At 45.3% G+C, this 19,639-nt stretch overlaps 5 protein-coding genes across 5 annotated transcripts; 3 read left to right on the forward strand and 2 right to left on the reverse strand.

Moving 5' to 3' along the window:
- Positions 1–1,141: 1,141 nt before the first annotated feature.
- On the reverse strand, positions 1,142–1,384 carry HD556DRAFT_1230638 (uncharacterized protein; the record flags this gene model as incomplete). The annotated part of the gene is made up of 1 exon (XM_041297365.1): positions 1,142–1,384. One exon carries the CDS (start codon positions 1,382–1,384, stop codon positions 1,142–1,144), a length of 243 nt encoding a protein of 80 aa, XP_041164236.1.
- A 6,498-nt stretch (positions 1,385–7,882) lies between these two features.
- HD556DRAFT_1197085 (uncharacterized protein) lies at positions 7,883–8,447 on the forward strand (the record flags this gene model as incomplete). Its single annotated transcript, XM_041296300.1, has 3 exons — positions 7,883–8,013; positions 8,059–8,186; positions 8,227–8,447. Coding segments are annotated over 3 exons (480 nt in total), but the record flags the coding sequence as incomplete, so codon positions are not given.
- A 17-nt stretch (positions 8,448–8,464) lies between these two features.
- Positions 8,465–9,027, forward strand: HD556DRAFT_1230521 (uncharacterized protein; the record flags this gene model as incomplete). Its single annotated transcript, XM_041297360.1, has 3 exons — positions 8,465–8,647; positions 8,694–8,828; positions 8,878–9,027. Coding segments are annotated over 3 exons (468 nt in total), but the record flags the coding sequence as incomplete, so codon positions are not given.
- A 2,040-nt stretch (positions 9,028–11,067) lies between these two features.
- Positions 11,068–13,375, reverse strand: HD556DRAFT_1230221 (permease for cytosine/purines, uracil, thiamine, allantoin-domain-containing protein; the record flags this gene model as incomplete). Its single annotated transcript, XM_041297331.1, has 12 exons — positions 11,068–11,312; positions 11,365–11,423; positions 11,475–11,578; positions 11,634–11,771; positions 11,825–11,891; positions 12,006–12,046; positions 12,118–12,523; positions 12,577–12,682; positions 12,735–12,820; positions 12,867–13,064; positions 13,116–13,225; positions 13,295–13,375. The coding sequence occupies 12 exons, from the start codon at positions 13,373–13,375 to the stop codon at positions 11,068–11,070; spliced, it is 1,641 nt and encodes a 546-aa protein (XP_041164239.1).
- Positions 13,376–14,659: 1,284 nt separating this feature from the next.
- On the forward strand, positions 14,660–19,566 carry HD556DRAFT_1021756 (P-loop containing nucleoside triphosphate hydrolase protein). Its single transcript, XM_041295908.1, has 27 exons — positions 14,660–14,720; positions 14,770–15,230; positions 15,281–15,585; positions 15,634–15,742; positions 15,800–15,835; positions 15,888–15,900; positions 15,957–16,056; positions 16,110–16,239; positions 16,288–16,304; positions 16,359–16,386; positions 16,448–16,460; positions 16,511–16,553; positions 16,606–16,671; positions 16,722–17,043; positions 17,095–17,251; positions 17,304–17,333; positions 17,387–17,570; positions 17,626–17,688; positions 17,738–17,781; positions 17,839–17,960; positions 18,010–18,272; positions 18,322–18,353; positions 18,403–18,472; positions 18,530–18,566; positions 18,614–18,751; positions 18,798–18,881; positions 18,927–19,566. The coding sequence occupies exons 2-27, from the start codon at positions 14,790–14,792 to the stop codon at positions 19,461–19,463; spliced, it is 3,384 nt and encodes a 1,127-aa protein (XP_041164240.1). The 5' UTR covers positions 14,660–14,720; positions 14,770–14,789; the 3' UTR covers positions 19,464–19,566.
- The last annotated feature ends 73 nt before the right edge of the window (positions 19,567–19,639 follow it).

Consider the following 19,639-nt stretch of genomic DNA (forward strand, 5'->3'; position numbering starts at 1 on the left):
ATGTATGAAGCATAAGCAAAGTTATCAAGTGCAAGTCAGAAATGAAGCATAGGTTAATGGATCAGTAAGCATACCGGTAGTAAGTATGACCGAGATACCGAGGACAAGGAATACCGAATAGAGGAATAGGCTGTGTTAACGTTATATGCACAGGAATTGAATTAGGAAGCTTATCGTATATCAGATCAGATCAGATCAGACCGGATCAGACCGGACGTCCGGATGAGACGCGTGGATATATGGGATATGACATTAGGGTGATGGGACAAAGGATGACTAATGCAGGCTAGCTGAGGTATGGAGGTAAAGGGATGTGGATGTGGATGTGGATGTGCAGAGGTGCAGGGATCCGGATGGATAGAGGACTGGAGACATGGATAGGGTGTCCGAAGGTCCGGATGAGGTGTGGGAATATTGTCGGATGTAAGTCCGGAATACGGGATATGACAACTCACCTGACCATTGGTTGTTTGATGAAAAATAACATGACTATTCAGATATGCAATATCCCCTTCCCTCACTACAACTGATTTGCCTTGATAGTAGGTGATGCCAGGCTGGGCAGTTTTCAGGATCTTCGAGCAATAAGTTTCTTTCCAGGCTACTATATCATGTCTTGCCATTTTTCCGTTAGCACCAAGAGAAGTCTAAACTTTCCCAGAACCTGTGGGAAAGAATCAGTAGTGATAGAGTAAAATAATAGGCTGGGACTACCAGGTACTGGAGTATTATGATTGAAGACCAATAACCTAAGCAATTGTGCTTGCTCTGGGTGTTCATTGAGATACCCTATAATTTGTGCTCCTCCCTGAACCCATTTTGAGGCTTTGGTATCATACCAATACCCACTCATGGCAATGTGCTTGACAACATCTTGATAAGTGAATGTTCAGCAGGAGTCGCAGCTTTGCGCTTGGTGATTACTGTATACACATGACAAACAAAATACATGGTTGAAGGACTCATATCATTCGGTCAAAAATATTACTGCTGGTCTGAAATGTCAAATATATGCTGGGAGATGAACTAAGAAATGAAATTTGGGCTTGCTTATAATGATGCTAGGTGTGCACTATGCTGTAACATTAATAAAATTTTGAATCATTCAAGACAGCTTTGCCTAGAAAAGAATGAACTAAAGTTATTGCATATCTCTGCATAAAACTACAAGATAAGCTTCCGTATCCACAATCATCATGTGCCAGACAAGTATGACGAGCTCTCCTATCATGGTCCATGCATTGAGAACAATTGAAAGAACAAGATCATAAATTAAAAATGGCATCACTTGTGCCAAGCTTTTGAAATGTTTCCCTATGAGACTGCCTTTGTAATGACAGATGTAGTCTGCATTCAAGCATGGAGCATTGAGTCTGTCCTTCATCAGCAAAACTCTTCAAATGTCACAACACGTAACATTACCTGATTGGGAATTGTGAGTCATACAAACATTACACATTATAAACACGTTGCCACCCTTACATAACCTTTGGCGCAGCTCAAACACAGTGGTAGCAACATTATATCGTAGTTATAAGGTGGTAGTACTATTATATGTACCTCGCTACAGTTATAAATGCATATATGTGCAATAGAAACAAATGCACTCTGCGGCCTCCCAATAATGAGCTCCAAGATTGAACATGGTGAATTAATAACGGGTCACACCACAAATTAAACATGAAAACCTGGAATATCAAATTACAGAGCACCATAGCCTTCCACTATCAGAAAATCATCATCTAACTCTTCTCCCTCGTCTGCTTCTATCCTATTGGGATCATCTTCTTCTTTGTCATCTTCGTCCTCGCCGATCTCACCCTCATCTTCCTCTTCCTCCCCAATCTCACCCTCATCATCCTCCCCCTTGTCCTCCCCCTTGTCCTCCCCAGCTTCATCCTCCTGTTCTTCTGCCTCTTCATTTATCACCTGTGCCCCATCACTTTGCAGGAACTCATCCCATTCACGGGTTATAGTGTGGCCGATACCTCCCCCTCAGTATCGCATAAACATATCTCGATCTACAAACCTATGAATAGGGTCAATGAATTGATTAGAAGTAGATAGGTACACTAAACTCACATGTTTACGTAAAAATAGAGCCAATCTTCATTCAAATCTGCCCCATGTCGAACAAATGGATTAGGAAGCTCATTATTTTTGCCAGATTCAAATGCTGGAATAAGATGAACACCTCAAATGATGACATCAGGATCCAGAAAACTGAAGGCGCTGTCCTCGCCTCTGAGAAAGCCAATGTGATGCAAACATTTTGCAGACCAACCGGATTGGTAATGTGCGTCATGTCCAAACCATCACACCAACAAAAATTGCATTTGGCATGGTTTCTCCATGGATACGTCATTGCAGTCCCAAATATCAACATAGAAGATCTGGATGATCTATGCATACCAATAAGGGTGCCGCACATCGTCGTTCTTGTGTGACAAGACCATGACGTCGGCACGGGTACGTGGGTTCAGCGAATCTTGCTCTTGCCGTAAGTCATATGTAGTGTAGTTGATCTGGAGGACGCTGTGCTCGTAGATTTTATTGTTAGCAATTATAATCTGTGCATGATCTTCATCAGTAAAATCCAGCTCATCTCCGGTGTACTCGATACCCCAAAGACGTGCGAGCAGATGATCCTTGAGTCTTGGAATAAAATCCTGTTCCTTGTGTCAAATGAAATAATTTAGAGGTTTTAAAAACAAAGACGCACCACTACTGTTTGATCATCCTCCGGTAGTTTACTGAGCCATTCTGTGAGATCAAACGAGGCTCTGGTGTATTTGGAAATGTGGTAGTGATTGGCTGGTGACGTCTGATTGCGTTGGCGGCACTGTGATCCGGCATCACCTTCTCTTGATGCCAATGCAGCTCGTGCTTTCACAATCTTTCCTAGTAGTTGTTCCCTTGTCTCAATCCGCATCATACTCGAGACTGTGTTCTTCTTGCCTTTGGGGGTTTTCGGATACCAGCATTTTACACGCCTATGCTGAAGTTCGCCCTAGTAATTGAAACAGTACTAATTAGTATGTGGTATATACACGCACGACCAAATCAAAACTTACTGGCTGTGTGCTGAAGCTATCAGTAGTACCAAACTGTCAGATTTTATCAGGGTAATCTCCCAGAGCATGATACTTGTAGGTCATTAGATTGAGTTTCTTCTGCTTTGGGCCAGAAGAAACTACCCTGCCCTTTGGGTCTGCTTCTCCAAGCTTGGAAGCTAATGCAGCTTCCTGTCGGCCACGTGTTGCATACTCGTGGGGTAGTTCTGATGTATCATAAACCTTACATGTAGTACGAGAAAATTTGTGCACCGTCTGCCCCAGAGTGACTGTGGCAGCATTGAAAAACCTAAGGGTGTCCTCGGTATGCATTCACAACTTTGCAAAGCCGTGCCAAGTTGCCAGGTCAAATAGAAGGTCCAAAACCATGGTATTATCGTCACCTGGCAGTAAGCCCTCGAAGACTGGAAGCGCGCACTATAAATATATACAGATCATTAAAAACCAAATCAAGAAAGTTGGAACTGACACTTACCTGCAGCAGATCCTCAAAATCCCTCGCAGCTAAATGTTTCATAGCCAACGCATTGGAATTGAACTTCCTGATGGTTCCTCTACCAAAAGTCAGCGTAGCTCGATTTAGTAGATGTAATAGAAATTTGAAAATACATACCTTCTATTCAGTGTCTGGACAGAATCTCCACCAGCCGCATGCAAAATGCGCATCAAATGAGTAAATTTTGCCTTCCATACACCGAGTTCAAACTCGTGAAGTTCGTCAACCACGAACATATGGAAACGGTTGAACCCATGAGGTGATAACTTCACAGAAAATGTGTTCTATGTATCAAATACCATCAATTATTAGTAGGGAGTGAAACAATATAAAAAACTGACTCGAGTTGGTACCAATGACTCCGAGTTTAGTATGTTCTGGACACAAGTCCCATCAACAGACACGCCCAACTGAAAAATGAGTGCCCGGGCGTCATCGACTTCTCGGCAGTGTATCTGATCATCCTTTCACATGTGTCTGAGCCGACGTTTCATATCCACCTTTGTTCCCATCAAAGGAACCTCGTCATTCCTCGTGAGACAGCGCGGACAAAGGCACCGTCCGAGATTTTTGATGCCTGTGAGAATAACTCTGAGAAACATTAACATACATGTGTCAGGATATTAATTAAGGTACTTACTTCTTGGGATAGTTGGCTGAGTATGTAAAAAAATGAGGGAAGACTCGGCAAGTGATGCCATCACCACATTTTATTACCATGCCATACTGGTAGGTGTGCATGAAATCCTCATCCAGCAGTAGAGCCCATATAGCCTTCATTAGCTCGTGTTTGCAATGCGTATAGACTTGGTTAGTACTAGGCTCGCCAAATACACTCATATACTGATCTTGGAGATCTTCGGGCAACTGAAGATCGGTTTAGAGTTAGTAGATACTCAGTACATTTCAAATAGACAACTTACTGAAGGAATGTAAGCGATGTGGTGACACGCAAATGTGGTTGGTTTCCCTCGAGTATACTTTGATTGATTGCCAAAATAAAGGTAGAAAGGCCAAAGTGAAGCATCGCTGAAACTCGCAAGATGAGTTGCATCTGACCACATCATGAGAGATGCGACAACACGCTCAAGGTTGTCTCCTGCTTCGCGAGGCAGATCATTAATCCCGGCGTATGTCTTGATCATTTCGGGGCTGAAGTATGCTTCTGAGAACACCTCGATGCTATGTCCATTGGGAGATTTCCAGAACTCGCGATAAGGAGTCATGTTGAAGGTCGTCATGACGTCATCCTTGAAAACGGACTCTATTATATCAGTGATCGAGCGGTGATAGACTCCGGGTATTTCGAGTTCTGGGGCCTCAGCCTCAGCGCTCCATTTCTTACCCTCTTTAGGTAGCCTGATCGTGACAGCAGATTGGCACCAGCCATATTCCTCGCGGAACGGATTGGATGATTTCTGCAAATAGGCATCAATGTTTTTTGATTCCCGGGTATGGAAAAATGAAAGAGCATCACTATGATCAAATAGCAGATCACCAATGAAAGTGGTGAGGTGCTGCAATTTGGCGACAGACTGCTGACCAGTTCCAGAATACTGATAGGCCATAAGGAGGCCGGAGGTGGGATTGGAGAAAGCTGCATAGAGATCCTCCTGACTGATCTCCTTGGATGACAAGCCTTCAGTGATGCAACTCAAATCTGGAATACAGTTACCTCCAGCAAGTGTGGGAGCATCAGTAACATCCTCGAGGGTATCATTGTTGGAGAGTAAGGTGGGGCAGGTAGGATACAGGCAGTAGAGACCTGCTTCATCAGGTTCTGTTTCAAAGGGGACGAGAGGGAAGGGGTCCTCATGCTCTGACTGCGGCGGGGAAGGTGTACGAGGCTGGGGGAGAGGTTGATCCACGATGACATCATTATGATGTCCGTGTTGCTGGTGGTCAGAGGGTGACATATGCGCAAGGTGAGTTGCGGACCCTGGCAGGAAGTCTGCAAAGCGAGCGGGCATGCAGATTCTCCGCCCAGAGTGCTGGGAGACAACAGGTGGGGGTGAGGGAGATGGTGGGCGACCCATTTCAATCTAGGAAATGTTTACTTATAGTCAGTTGAACACCGATGAAGCAAATAAAATACATACATCATTGTAAAAGTATTCCTGATTGATAGACATGATGTCTCACACCTCCGGTTGCTCTGGAATAACAACATCGTCAGGTAAGTGATTGGGGGACTCGCCACGACGAGCCCTCTTGTCCTTTCTCTTTCTCTTCTTCTCTGACTTCCACTTCCGATCAAAAATTTGGTCAGTAAGAGCGAAACTAAGTGCGCATTGGCTTGTATGCGCTGACAGCTGCCTGCGCGAACAAAATGCTGCACCACAGGCTAAGCAGCAAAGGTCATTGACCATGGATAAAATGCAGTGAAGGGGGAGGGGAGGGGACGTGTCTTAATCAGTTTCAGAACTTATGAGTAGCATATTTAAACGGTCCATGATATATTGCCATAGTCTACTTTAAATGTACATTTATAATTTAACAACTGAAAGTAAGAGTCAAGCGCCAATCTCAGTAGAAAATGGAAAACGGACATACCATTAACTAGAAATGTTGTCAGAATCATCAGTCAGAATCACCAAAACCCAGCAGAGTATCCTGTGAATCCATGCCACACGACAAGTGAGATAAATCCTGCACGACACGTCAATGGGCAGGTCAATTACTAGAAACTTACTGCAATAAAATTGATCGTCTCAAGCACAAGTTTGCGCAAATGACACGCATGACATCCACCTTAGTAGGCAGGATGATCTCGCGGTGGCAGATCTTAACCTAGAAACTTCAGTAGAGACATTTGAGTTGGATGCCTACCTGTATCTAAGTGGGATGTATAGTAGCTTGCATATGATCGAAAATAAGGGTATATGATCGACATGTGATCGAAAGTAAGGTGATATCATGATCGTTGTTTGGTTGATATCAAATTCAACCTCCATCGGAAATTTCCGAAAATATCAAAACTTGTTTGGTGGCTAAGTTTATCAACTTTAATATTAACCAATGTCTAATGTCACTGCTGCCGGCACTGCGCTAAACGTCTTTGGCAATGTTGCGTTTATTGATATCCAAAATGCCATCTCCATAGACAATACTTACTTCTTCAATCTCAATGTAGATTCTCCCGGCCTCAAGGTAATTTTCTTTTCTCATTAAAAAAAAAACTAATTTTTATTTGATAGACTATTGTTTTTCGCATCGGCGGCCAACAGCCTGCCACCGTCTTCAATACCAGTAACAACTTGGCGGGTGCAGATGACTCGGCGACTGAATCTGAGCCCAAAGATGAGGGGAACGGCGATAGTGGGGATGACGTGGAGATGCAGACTGATGATGCGGAGGCCGGAACCAATGTCATGGTGGTCGAAGATGAAGTGATTGGTCCAGATTTTCAGTAAGTTGCCAGCGTTTTCAATTTAAATTTCAACTGATCTTTCTTAAGGCCTCTGGTTGCATCCCTTTGTGACCTTCTTACCAGGTGTGCTGGCAACCCCAATCCAGACCCCAAAAATCCCACCGCACCCTGGAGCTACTACGTCAAGCAAAAAACTGAAGAACTGGACTCGGATGACCAGGAGGAAGATGGCTCCACTGCATCGGTGTAGGTCTTCTTTTTTTTACATTGTACTACGTGTATATCACTAGATTCAAGCTGCTCAATTGTATGTACATTACTTTTTTGCTCAATTTGATCGCATGTCGTGTCTGATCGTACATGCACTCATTTGTCAGTATACTGCAATAAAACATTGCAGATGTGCCTGTATTGCGTCTGCCAGTATCATATTGGTCTGATGTGTTATTAATAGTAGATACAAACAAATATCAATAACACGTCGATCATATGCATGATTGCCATCTTATTTAAATCTTTCTCAGCTCTCCAACACCATGGCTTGCCGCAAACGCTCTGACTCTATTTCTTTGGCATCTGCATCTGCATCTTCAGGGTCTAGCTCTGAAGACTCTGATGTAAGTACGCGCCCCAGCACACCACCACCCACTATACCACGCAAACGTGGAAGGGATGCGTCTCAATCGTCTGACAAGGGCGGATGTAAGTCCAAAAAGGCCAGGTGAGTGATACTGTCAGTTGTTCAGATCAGAACTCACCTGCAGCATATAGACGTAGTAGTAGCCCTGTGATGATCGATAAGAAGAATGAAAAGCCAAAAAGGTGAGAGATTTTTTATTCATCTACATTTCAGATTGACGAGATTCTAGAAGATCACGCAATAAAGTTCTTATGCCGCGGGAGCAGTGTATCCACGTTGCACATTGGATCCCACGCGGCCTAGACATGTTCTGCGATCTCAAACAGGTGATCCAGGTATGTTTACTTTTAGACCAGGAAGAAGCAGCCAAGGACGGAGATGAAATGGAAGAAGAGCAAATTAGGGCTGCCTGGAAGAAGATTCTGGCTGACTGGTAAGTACATATGACCGCATATATGCGCACTAATATTGTTTTTAGTGATGAAATCACTCATGCGCGGTACAAGTGGACGTTTGAATATGTCATGGAACACACCCCTTATCTTGGGACTCTGATTGGCTGGAGGAAAAAACGCGAGGAGCTCACGCAACTCATTGGCGAGGTGCGTAACTTTCATTTATACTAATCAGAGCTAACTATTTACAGATGCAAAACATGATAACATGATAAATCACACGCGCTCTGAGGATGCAAGTTGCCTCAAGTCACGCATGGGCTCATACGCAGCCCCAAACCCCGACAAAGACGTTGTCCACCCTCCAATCAATGACAACAGCAAGAGTCGTGCCAAAATGGGATTCAACCATGTCCAGCTGGGCAAAATGCTTTGTCCAGCTAAATATCGGGCCGACTACATCAAGGATCCACACAGGTATGTTCTATTTATTTTTCAGTCAGTTGTATTAACGGTAGGCACTACAGGATGAAGAGCAAATTTGATAGCGGGTCATTGAAGATAACCGCTGCCTTGTGGCCCGCTTATCTCTATCCAGGCGACATTGCAGGTGAAGACTTCGACTCCGAGGATATACTTGAAGGGCTTTTTTGTGGATATCTTTTGGAGCGAGTACATTTTTTTATTCAATTATATCGGACGACTCTAATATATACAGGTTACTAAACACGTATTTACGTCTCCGTCATCTGCACTCAAGGCCGGCATCTCTAATGGCACATGTGCTTGCAATGCGAAACCCCATGGGATGGCGGGGGTGGTGGCTGAGCATATCGCATATGCCGCAGTTCAGGTAGGTGTTTTTTGATGCGCATTTTATTTACTTAATCTGTACTGGACAGGCTCACTTTGCAATTAGCTTGCTCAACAAATGGAAAGATCGGGACACCTTATTTTATTACACTGACTTTTATACCAGGATAGTCAACTTAATTTGGGGGAGGATAGATGGGGAGTGGGTCGACTCCCTGCTAGGACATTATAACAAGTAAGTGATTTCCTACACTATTCTCTTATCTAACACAGATCTAGGAAATTGTTTGGCAATGAAAATGGTGCCAGACTTAGTCACTCTGCAAATGTTGAGTGTTCAGAGGATGACGACATGATCGCCATAGAACGGCAACTTGCCGCACGTGCAGCACGGGCTTCCGAATCCTCAGACATGACATCTACACAGTCTTCGGTGCTCGATAAGCAACAAGAGTCGCATCGCAAGTCCCCTACTCCTAATAGGTCGCCCCTTCCAGATTCTCCTGTAGCCCAAGGACCGGCTAATCCCCCATCACTTCCTTCTCAAGGATCGCATGATGAAGGCCTTGCATGCTCCCCTCCCCCTGATCCTCCTGTCAACTTGCATGAGGAGACGGTCTTACCCGCACGCTCCCCTCCCCCAGATCCTCCTGTCAACTCGGGTAAGCGCCAGCAAGCCCCCAGATCTGTTGCAGCCATTCTAGATGATGACAGCCCTCTAACAGAAGAAGATGAAGAGATCATCCAGCCTGCTAAGAAGCGCAAACGAAAGAGTGTTGCTGCGCCATCCAAGAAGCCTCTGAAACACAAGTCCAAGAAATAGTTATTCAACGTGAGTCGCAACATTCTCGTAGTCTGCTCGATACTTATAACCTTCGCTTGCTTGTATCAGGTTCACTCCGCATCATTTTCACCGTCTCCATTCACATTTGCATTACCCGACTCATTTGCTCATCTGCTCATGTACTACCCTAACGGACTTGATAGCATTTTTCTACTCACATGGACTTCGTTTTTCGTGGCAGTCTTCAATGACATCACCCATATACTCTTTTCAAATTCAGTGCTCATGTCCAGATGATCGGTATGTGGTTACCACTATTACATTAGATTATATACCACTGTGCCACATGTATTCGTATAACTCAATGATATATGGTTATTATGGGATATCATTGTGATTTAATGTTATAACTAAATATAAGACAATACAGCCATACAGTGTTCTGGAACATGACAGTGATCATATCATAAAAATCGATTCGGTATATTGGTATGTATTCTAGGCGCTGTTATAGATACTAGTCACAGTCGTTACAGTATGTTACAGTGGTTACATGTGTATATATGGTTATATATACATTGGACAGTTTTGGTGATGTTATCAACAGACTCAAGACAGACTTGAAAGATGCCCATGAGCTTTGCCTTGTTGAGCAAAAACATGGTTTGCCCCCAAAAATACTTGATGATACCGAGCAGTATTGTGTGCAGAATTTCCATTGGAGTGTCCATGTGTATATCAAGGCCTGCTAAGAGTGTGAATGAGAGTTCAAAATCACTAGAGTACTAAACTAACCTTCGATTCCCAACAATGGGTTAATAGTGTCATTGAGCTTGTGACCTTGCAAAGTTCTATGAACTCTTTCTCCAGGACAGCTGTAACTTCGGCTTCGGGCATTGCTTGGGTACCAGCTGCACACTTTCAAAGTTTCTTTCCAAGCTCTACTAACACATTGAGGATCAAACTAAAAGTGGAATCATGAACACCAGTCAATGATACTGAGTTCTTGATCTTCTCTGATGCTCCTGACTTCAATGCGATCTCAAACTGTTTTCGGACCTCTGCCATTGTATTTTCAGGTGTTTGTAGATTGCCTGACTGCAGGCACAATATTAGCTATTAGAATGTAGTTCAAATATATTCCTACCATGAAAAGACTGGTGTACCCATCACCAGACACCTTATATTATTTTGTCCCACCGATATCGCAAGTCCTGCAATAGTAATTGCAGTTTAAGCCGGTGTGGCTAGTACATTCTTCTGCTTGCATGGGGTTGTCTCCAGTGAGGGAGAGCGTGTACAGAATCAACAAAACCTCTTCATATACTTGCAATCTCAGGCAATTATACCTGATTCAGTAGTGTTACTGGTCCAAAATTTTGGTCACATTTTGTACAACATATAAACCTCTCCTAAATATCAATAACCTTGATGTGTGAGCACGGTTGTCTGACTTTCCATAATTTATGGTATTTGCAGAGGTTTGGTAAATTCCTTATCTTTTGCTCGCAGAATGATCTGATCCCCCGTCCTTCGTCTCGTCGTCTACTTCCTCAACATCCCGTAAACTGCGTGCCGTACGTTCATATCCAGATACGTCGATTTCCTCGAACGTGTCAGCGGCACCGATTACCGGGAAGACGTGATTTAACGCCCAATAGACAATTGCAGAGACTCCAAAGCCCGTAAAGAACGACAATTCATATATCCGAGTAGCTGCTAGAGGGACTGTGCGCCCAGCTGAGAAATAACATTTCAGGATCGATGTATCACGACCGTGGGGGCAACTCACTGGCTCCAGCGAAACCGACAACGTTAATAAGGATCCCGGCAATATACGCAGTGTATGCCCTTAACAGCACTTGTCAGGGTTGAACGCTTCAAGGCAATCAAAACTCTCACCGGAAGTTGACCCCATACGTGTACCAGTACCAGCTGCCCTTTTTGGTGCTATAGAGGTCCTTCACGTTATAATGACCCTTGCGGACGATGTAGTATTCTGTCACCTGCAGCAACCCGTTCACAATAGTGAAAAGAACAATTACAGAAGCGCCTACATACCATCACCCCAGCAATGGAGCTCAAGAACACTGAATACGCGGAGAGGTAAGAAGTGAACTCATTACTATTTTTCAGGAGGCTCCATGGACACATGGCGAGACCAACGGTAGCAGCGATATACCCGCCACGTCGGATGTTCTGCGGTTGGTTCTTGAGTATGTTAGTTCTGAGTATACACCAGATATGCATACAATAAAACGAGGGAACAGTGCGGTCAAATCGCATCCTGCCGACACTGAATTTGCGCAGATGTTCGTGCTTGATAACAAATGTCAGCTCGAGGCCCGTTCTGAAGTCTGGTATGTTATTTGACACACCCCATCTAGAAGGAGAAGAGGCATTAGATTCGCAATAGCAAAGAAAACACGTGACGTCACCTGTGCAAGCATGAATGATGCTGAGATAAACCATACCTGCAAGGAGGAAGAAGACGCGAAAGCGTGTCAGACGTAGACCAAGCTCGTCGGATATCACAATCACACACCCCGAATCTCGTTGCTTTCGACGGATTGTCGTTCAAGAAATTTCCCAACAGTTCGATGGGTGACCAAATGGCTGTCCCGTAAATTGCCTGCGACGACGAGCTCACAAGGATTCCAATCAAACTTACAAACGCCGCACTTAGAGGAATCGCAAACAATTGTGGGTATAGCGCGGCGGATGAGGTGCGAGCGCGGGAGGCAAAATCTGGTGCGTTGGTGACCAGGGTTACCTCGTTACTGATGCATGACATCGAACTGACCACCATAGCCCAGCCTAGCTTCGATCCGTGCAGTGTTGAAGGTTGATGCAGGATCGGGCCGATCCCGTGAGCTTTCACAATGCACCATATGAGAAATGTGATCGAGGCTATGGGCATCAGGATGGGTGTCACAAGGAAGAAGTGGCGGCTGAGGAAGGTCACTTTATGACCGTCTTCATGGGAAGATGTGAATGTACTTACACCTTGTGCACAGGGAACCAAATGATCGGCAGCGAAATGAGCCAGAATAGGAAGAAGCATAGGAAATCTCGAGTGTCCGTTCCAGAGGACGCGGGCATCGAATTTGCTATCGGCCAGCTTCAGTTGAGTATGATTATCACAGAAAATGATAAACGCACGCAGGTCATATATGCTAGGCCACATTGCTCTGAGCATTACGAGCACACAGGAACCTCCGATGCTCGCCTGGACGCCATACCATATACTATGTTGCTTAGCTCGCGCATCATTGCAAAGCCAGGAAGGCGCACCATGCCATAGCGGCTCGATTAAAGACACACCACAGACTCCCAAACATCCCGAAGCTCGTGCGATTCACGATTGGAAACATCACATGGAAGATAGCACCAGGACGTGCATTCAGGACAAGGAAAGGCGCGGCAACGCCATAACCAAGCCAGACGCATATCCAGGCTTGCCACCACGACATCCCTAGTTGGATCATGGAGCTTGGAAATTTCATTTAGTACCGACCAAAATAATGATGATGGTGAGCGTACGATACGATCATCCACATGTTTATGTTGAACGTGTCCGCTGTCCAGAAGGCAATGTAGTTGTATGCACGCCATGTGCGTTTCTCCGGCTCAACAGGCAGCAAATCGTAGTTCTATCATAGAGCAAATTGCCGTCAGTACATGCGCCTGAGGGAGGGATCGTATCCATTGTGGATACTCACGGCAACGAGCTGCTCGGTAATGGTGAGGTTGGAGTCATGAGTGACTTCGAAGCTTTGGACGATCCTATCAAGCAGGCCCATGACAAGTTGAAATGGTAAGAGGGCGCTACCATCTTTCACGCGCTCGGACTCGCAGGTCTTTAACTCGATGCTTATCGTGCATGGCTAACGCCACCATGCGGCGGCAATTAATGTCCCTGACACCCATTTTCACATGATATCTTGACCTTACCAGGCTGCCACTGTAAGTGGCAGCTCCCTCAGATGATTCAGATGTTAGGTCGTCAAGATCCTCAAAATTCGCCCTCCGTTTCTGATAAAAGTGAATGAACAATTGAAAGATGTAACGAGCAGCAGCTAACAGAACTATATGTTTTCAACATCATGCGCCCGCCAGGAATTTTTGACTTCGGCGACTTCTGCAGAAAGTACCGCAACAGAAGTAAGTGCATTCCATGAGGTTTCTCCGTATCGGCTCGGAGATAACTTGCCATGCTAGTATGCCACAGTCACCTGCCTGTGAGTGCCTGCCGAGTCTTTCCGAGGTTAAAACAAGATGATTGATTGAGACGTGAGTGTGAAGGTCAGGTGCATATGCATGCGAATTTTGGAATATCGTCGTCGTCGTCAGACTCAGAGAGAGCGAATTAAGTATACCGTCGAGCACAAGTCGAGCAGCCGGTTTTCATTAAGTCGACTCAACCAAACCAGCAACATGAAAAAGCCTGCCCTGAAGGTCGGCTGAAGCCTGCCGCTAGTCTCTAGAATAGGCAAGAGCCGTCGCCGCTCTCCAACTTCCAATCAGTTCAAATGTTCGACTCGCGAGCCTTGCGATGTGGCATAGCGCGACTCTCTCAGAAAACACAAAATTTGGGCCTAGGACTGACTCGGATGTCTGCTGACTGTCTGTTACCTCGGATCTACTTACATGTACAATTATCTGCAAATCATATCTTGGCTGAGTCGGGGACTGGCGCAGCCGAGCACCGGTAGGGTCGACTTCTTATCACAATCTGGGATCATTCGAGGGTCCAAGTTTATCGCTCATGTGCAGCTTCTGGTTGCCTGCAGGTGTCGAATTTGGGTGTACTATTTGCGCCCTAACCTGTTTGGAAATTCAGACAGAGCGCTCGGTCGACATGATACTACGAGGACGACCTCGTTGCAGAGTCGTTTCAAGCTCGAGGCACTCCTTTGTACCATCATTGACACAGCTCAAGTCCAAGTTCCCTAGAACCACTTCATTATCACAAACTCCTCTTCTTCATGTTGGACTTACTCTCTAAAGATCGAATAACCAACGAGGCAGGCCTCAGAGCTTTCTTGCATCATCTGGACGTAATTTCAAGTTCAGGAGCAACCGCATTACAAGCCACGGTCGAACACATATTGTCATCAGCCCATATTTTTGCATACATCATTTCTGGTATCTCACAGACTTTGTTCGAGCGTCATCAGCTCTGACCCTGTAACAGTTTGGGATCGCCGCGACGCAATGATATCACAGATCATGACAGACTTTCCAACGAAATCTCAAGAATATCCAGCATCCATTGCGAGAAAAATGCTAGACAATCTGTCTATGTACTTTTTAACTTTGCCAGTTGAATCCCTAGCGACGGATGTCTCAAGGGACATCAGCCGCCACAGAGGCTTCATCGAGCGCGCTTTACCTGTACTTTGCGCGTTGAACACTATGAAATTTACTGGTGCAGGGTCATTTGAAGACGAGATTGATCTCTTCGACGTCGACTTTGATGATGAATTCTTCAAGAAGAAAGTGCCTCAGAAAATGCGCAAGCGTAATCGCCCGAAAGCTCATGCGGCTATCGACACATCACTCTTCGTGAGGCTTGGTGTGGTTGTGCCTCTCACGAGCAAGGCTGCCGCATCATTGTCTATTCACATTCTTGCAGGGCTGAAAAATGCTCTCTCGGTGAGTATATTCGCTACTTTTTGGCGTTTTCCCTGACACCTCTCCGTAAGTTCTACCTCTCGCTTCTCCGGATGACGGAATTGGCAGGCGACATCAAAGCCTTACTCCTCCCAAATGTGAAAGAGTCTGCAAAAGATGTTGCGCCTGAAGTTTCGTTAACCGAGGATGTCGAGAGCCCGACTGACCGACCCAATACGTACCAAGTGGTGCAGCCTATGGAGTCTGCGCTTTACTTCGACAACGCGGATGAGTTCGGAGCGTGGCAAATCCTCATATCTACGGAGGCTTACAAAAAGTTGCTTGAATTCCGTAGAGCAAATAAGGAGATATTCAAGATCATCTTCAAGCAGATTAAGTCTGTCTTCTGATGAATTTCGCTGCAATGATCTCATCATTGCCACAGACAACTATCGAAGGGTCATTTCTCCGATGATAACAACAAGCAGCTTAACGGGCCGGATGCAGGCATACCTATCTACTATGCTAAGATGACTAGTGGCCTACGATTAGTAGTAGGTGTTATTTGACACACGTCGCTCAGAGCAGAAGACGACCCAATTTTCTCACAGTACCAGATCGATTGTGTCCCTGACCAGGATGGAAAGGTAGGTCCTAACATCAACATCGAGCATGGTACTGAGACTGGAGTCTTGACAGTCCGAAACACAAGGTGAGCTAACAAGAGCGATTACATCTGTCCGCCATTAGCACTCATGTGAACTCCAGTGATCAAGGTATACGGCATTTATACGCATGATCGGATTGGCAGAATATGGGATGCCTTGGGTAACCATCTCGCACGCAAGGGCACAGGATATCGTAAAAGGTGAGGACATTTTTCAGCTCTTGTTGCAATTCAGTGAATGGTTGCTTGCACAGATGTATCTTTCAGAATAAACCAGTCCTTTCTACAGACAGAGCGATTCTGCCTGCATCATTCCCACCAGCTAAACCAGAGCCAGAATGTTCAAGAAGCCTACTTAGTCTTAGTAACAAGGACATGGACTACGTTGAGTTTTTCAGTTGTCATTTGTGCTGTCATTGATCCATGACATAGCTTCACTCTTTGCTTGTGTATGAATTTTCGCTATTCTTATACAAATTGGTTTCCGTCTAACGGTTTTCTAGTTTGGAGAAATATGTCACATTCTCGCAAGTAAGCTTATAAATACGGTCTATAGGCACGTGAATATTGACTCGATAACCTCTTCTTTTAGGCGTTCCTGCATAGTGAGTAATCATGTAGTTGGCTCGCCACCTCTTCTCATCTTTGCAAAAAGGTCTCATCGCAAACCAAGACGTACAACACGTCTTTATACTTACGCGAGTTACTTCTGCCCCAATGAGACGAATTTACTGATCGATGTTGGTCCAGACCTGAAGAACAAAGGATTGTTGAGTGTACCACGTCATGTTACGTCTTGGGTCGCAGCGGCACGGGGTAGGCGTCCTGCTCCTGATATGAGTAGCTTATTTATTGCACCCGATTAGAAAAACCACAACGATGCTGTTTAAGATTCTCGACATTCAGCGAGCTTGGGAGATGAGTGACGTTGACATGCCGAAGCCACGCCAAATCTTCGTAACCAAATCCAGAGTGCTCGCCACGAAAGTGGAAGAGTATTTCACGAAGCTTCTCGAATCTCTGGCGTTAGCAGGCTATACCCTGCAGGAACTTGCAAGAATGAAGGCAAAAGACGTTCAGGAGGGCCTTGTTGATCTTGACGACCTGCCCGAATCACAGAAGAATATACCCATGAAATACAGCGAACTTGAGGATCGACACTTTCCTCTTTTTGTAACTTTCGATCAAGTACGTCCCAATCTGTCGTCTGGACAGTTCTCAAGCTAATCATTTATATAGCTAGTGAAGATGATCGCGGCAGATATCTTGAGCAAGGATGACCGAGGGCTTTTCTTCAATATTAACAATGCTGAGGCGCATGACAGTCTCGTCACCTATGACGTATTCGCAAATCAGTACTGGCCTCATTTTCCGCAGAAACTCACTAAGAAACTCAGTAGCGTCTTTTCTCTTGTGATGACAATGAAGTACTGACACTGCCCCATCAGACCCGTGGTTGGTTTTCAGCGAATTCATGGGTGAGTACTATTTGCATTACCTTGATACTGACAATTCCTGAATATACATACAGGGGTGGTTAAAGGCTCCGGACACGCACTGAACTGTCCTGAAGGAGTTCTCGATCGCCCAAACTACCTTGGTCTTCCTCATCGTTCGAACCCAAATTTTGCGAGTCAGAGGAAAATCCTGTATGACATTTTCGAGCATTATACGAAAATCAAGAGGCAGCGACGTCATCATGATGTTGCAGACCGGTACGACCTTTTCTCTCTTCTCACCCACGTAATGTCACGATATATGCCTAAACAGCACGCACGCGATACTCAAAGTCCTGCAGGGCCGGGGGTTCCCCGGTCAGCAGGTCGATTATCTGTATGTGTTATCCTCACCAATGCATCTTGCCCCTGACCACCTGCACTAGATATGTCGACGAAGCACAAGACAACCTCCTGATCGACGCACTCTGTAAGTAGCTACTCCATCATTCGTTGACAGAAATCCCTTGAGAACTTTCTGTTATAGTGTTGAGGCAATTGTGCAGGAATCCAGACGGTTTATTCTGGACTGGGGACACCGCACAGACAATCTCTGCAGGGAGTTCCTTCAGGTTCGATGATCTGAAAGCGTTTCTCTACCATGAGGAGGTCAGCAGATAGTAACTTAGCTCGGGCCTTAATTGATACCTCAGAGCAGCAGCGGAATATCAATATCTCGGTCAATTCCGCTGGAGCATGTCTTCATCAACCTACGACATTTCAATTGGCGATTAACTACAGATCGCACGGTGGCATCGTCAACTGCGCGCACTCTGTGATCGAACTCATCACAAAATTTTGGCCCGACACAATCGATAACCTTCAGCCAGAAAAGGGGGTGGTTGACGGGTTGAAGCCTGTATTTTTTACCGGTTGGGATAAAGACACCGTTCGTTATGAACAATTCTTGTTTGGGGCGAGGTAAGTATGCCTAGACGATATCCCTCTTTCCTTCTGAGGATTCTTCCAGCGGTAGTCGCATTGAGTTCGGAGCCCAGCAATGTCAAGTAATTGGTCAGAGGCCTCATTCATTTACTGACAAGGCATCTAGGCATTCTCGTGCGTGACGATGCAGCACGTCAAAAGCTACGAGACCAAGTTGGTGAAATTGGACTGATTATGTGAGTTGTATTAAGACTACCTTTACTCTGTGTTTTCATGTTCACATATGTGTGCAGGACCCTTAACGAGAGCAAAGGCCTGGAATTCAATGATGTGAGAAGGCTAAGTTTGCTATCTGATGGATGTCTGACTTCGATCAGGTATTGTTGTACAACTTTTTCGAGGATTCTGTTGTAGATCTGTCACGATGGCGCATAGTTCTCGATGTGGTGGACAGTCAAGGACATACATCGAAGTTCGATCGTGACAAGGCGCGATACGCTGGGGTTTGTAGCGAGGTAGACGCACCGATCCTCGAAATAAACTCAGGCTTACTTTTATTAGCTCAAATTTCTTTATGTGGGGATCACTCGAGCAAGGAAGAACATGTGGATCGTTGACAAATCAGATAAATCAGACCCGATGCGTGTACGTTTACAGTGTGTCAGCGTAACTCGATCTGATACCCTTTAGATATTCTGGACGTCTCGCAATCAGGTCCAGAATTGTACCCCTGGCACCAATGTCCCTCATCTAGCCGTCTCCTCGACTGCGGAAGAATGGACATCCTTCGGGCACTCACTATTCTCGCACAAGAGCTACTCGCAGGCTATCCACTGCTTCAAACGTGCTAACCTTCGTCGTGAAGTGAAGGTCTGTGAAGCATATCGACTGCGAGAAGTCGCACGTTCTAGTGTCGGAGTGGCCTCACTCGGCGACCAAAAAAAAGCTTTTAACGTGGCTGCCGGTGCCTTTACTGATTGTGGGGCGACTGAGACAGGAAATCAAAAGCTTCAGTATTATCGCAACTCGGCGGATTGCTACATTCGAGCAGGAGATGATCTTAAAGCTGCTGAGGCCTATTTCAATGCTCAAGAGTTCGAGCAAGCAACGAAGAGATATCGCAAGGCCAGACGGTTTGACAAGACCGTCCATGTTCTTGATGACCATGGAGTAAATATATTTGAAGAGATGGCGAAGTTATTCTCAAATGAAAAGAGGCGTCAGTAAATCACTTTTTTCCACAGAAAGTAGCAGAAAGTAGTACGAAAATTGTGTTTACACAACAAGTTCTGCCAAATCACAGCAAACAATGGTTGCAGAGTATACATCGTCTCCAGGAGGACGAGTCTGAAATGGCCGATCTGGGTGAAAGTCTGCGCAGACACCAGGTCTGTGTCTGTGAC

The sequence above is a fragment of the Suillus plorans genome (assembly GCF_016647745.1).
Source record: "Suillus plorans strain S12 chromosome Unknown HD556scaffold_9, whole genome shotgun sequence".
Taxonomy (NCBI): Eukaryota; Fungi; Basidiomycota; class Agaricomycetes; order Boletales; family Suillaceae; genus Suillus; species Suillus plorans.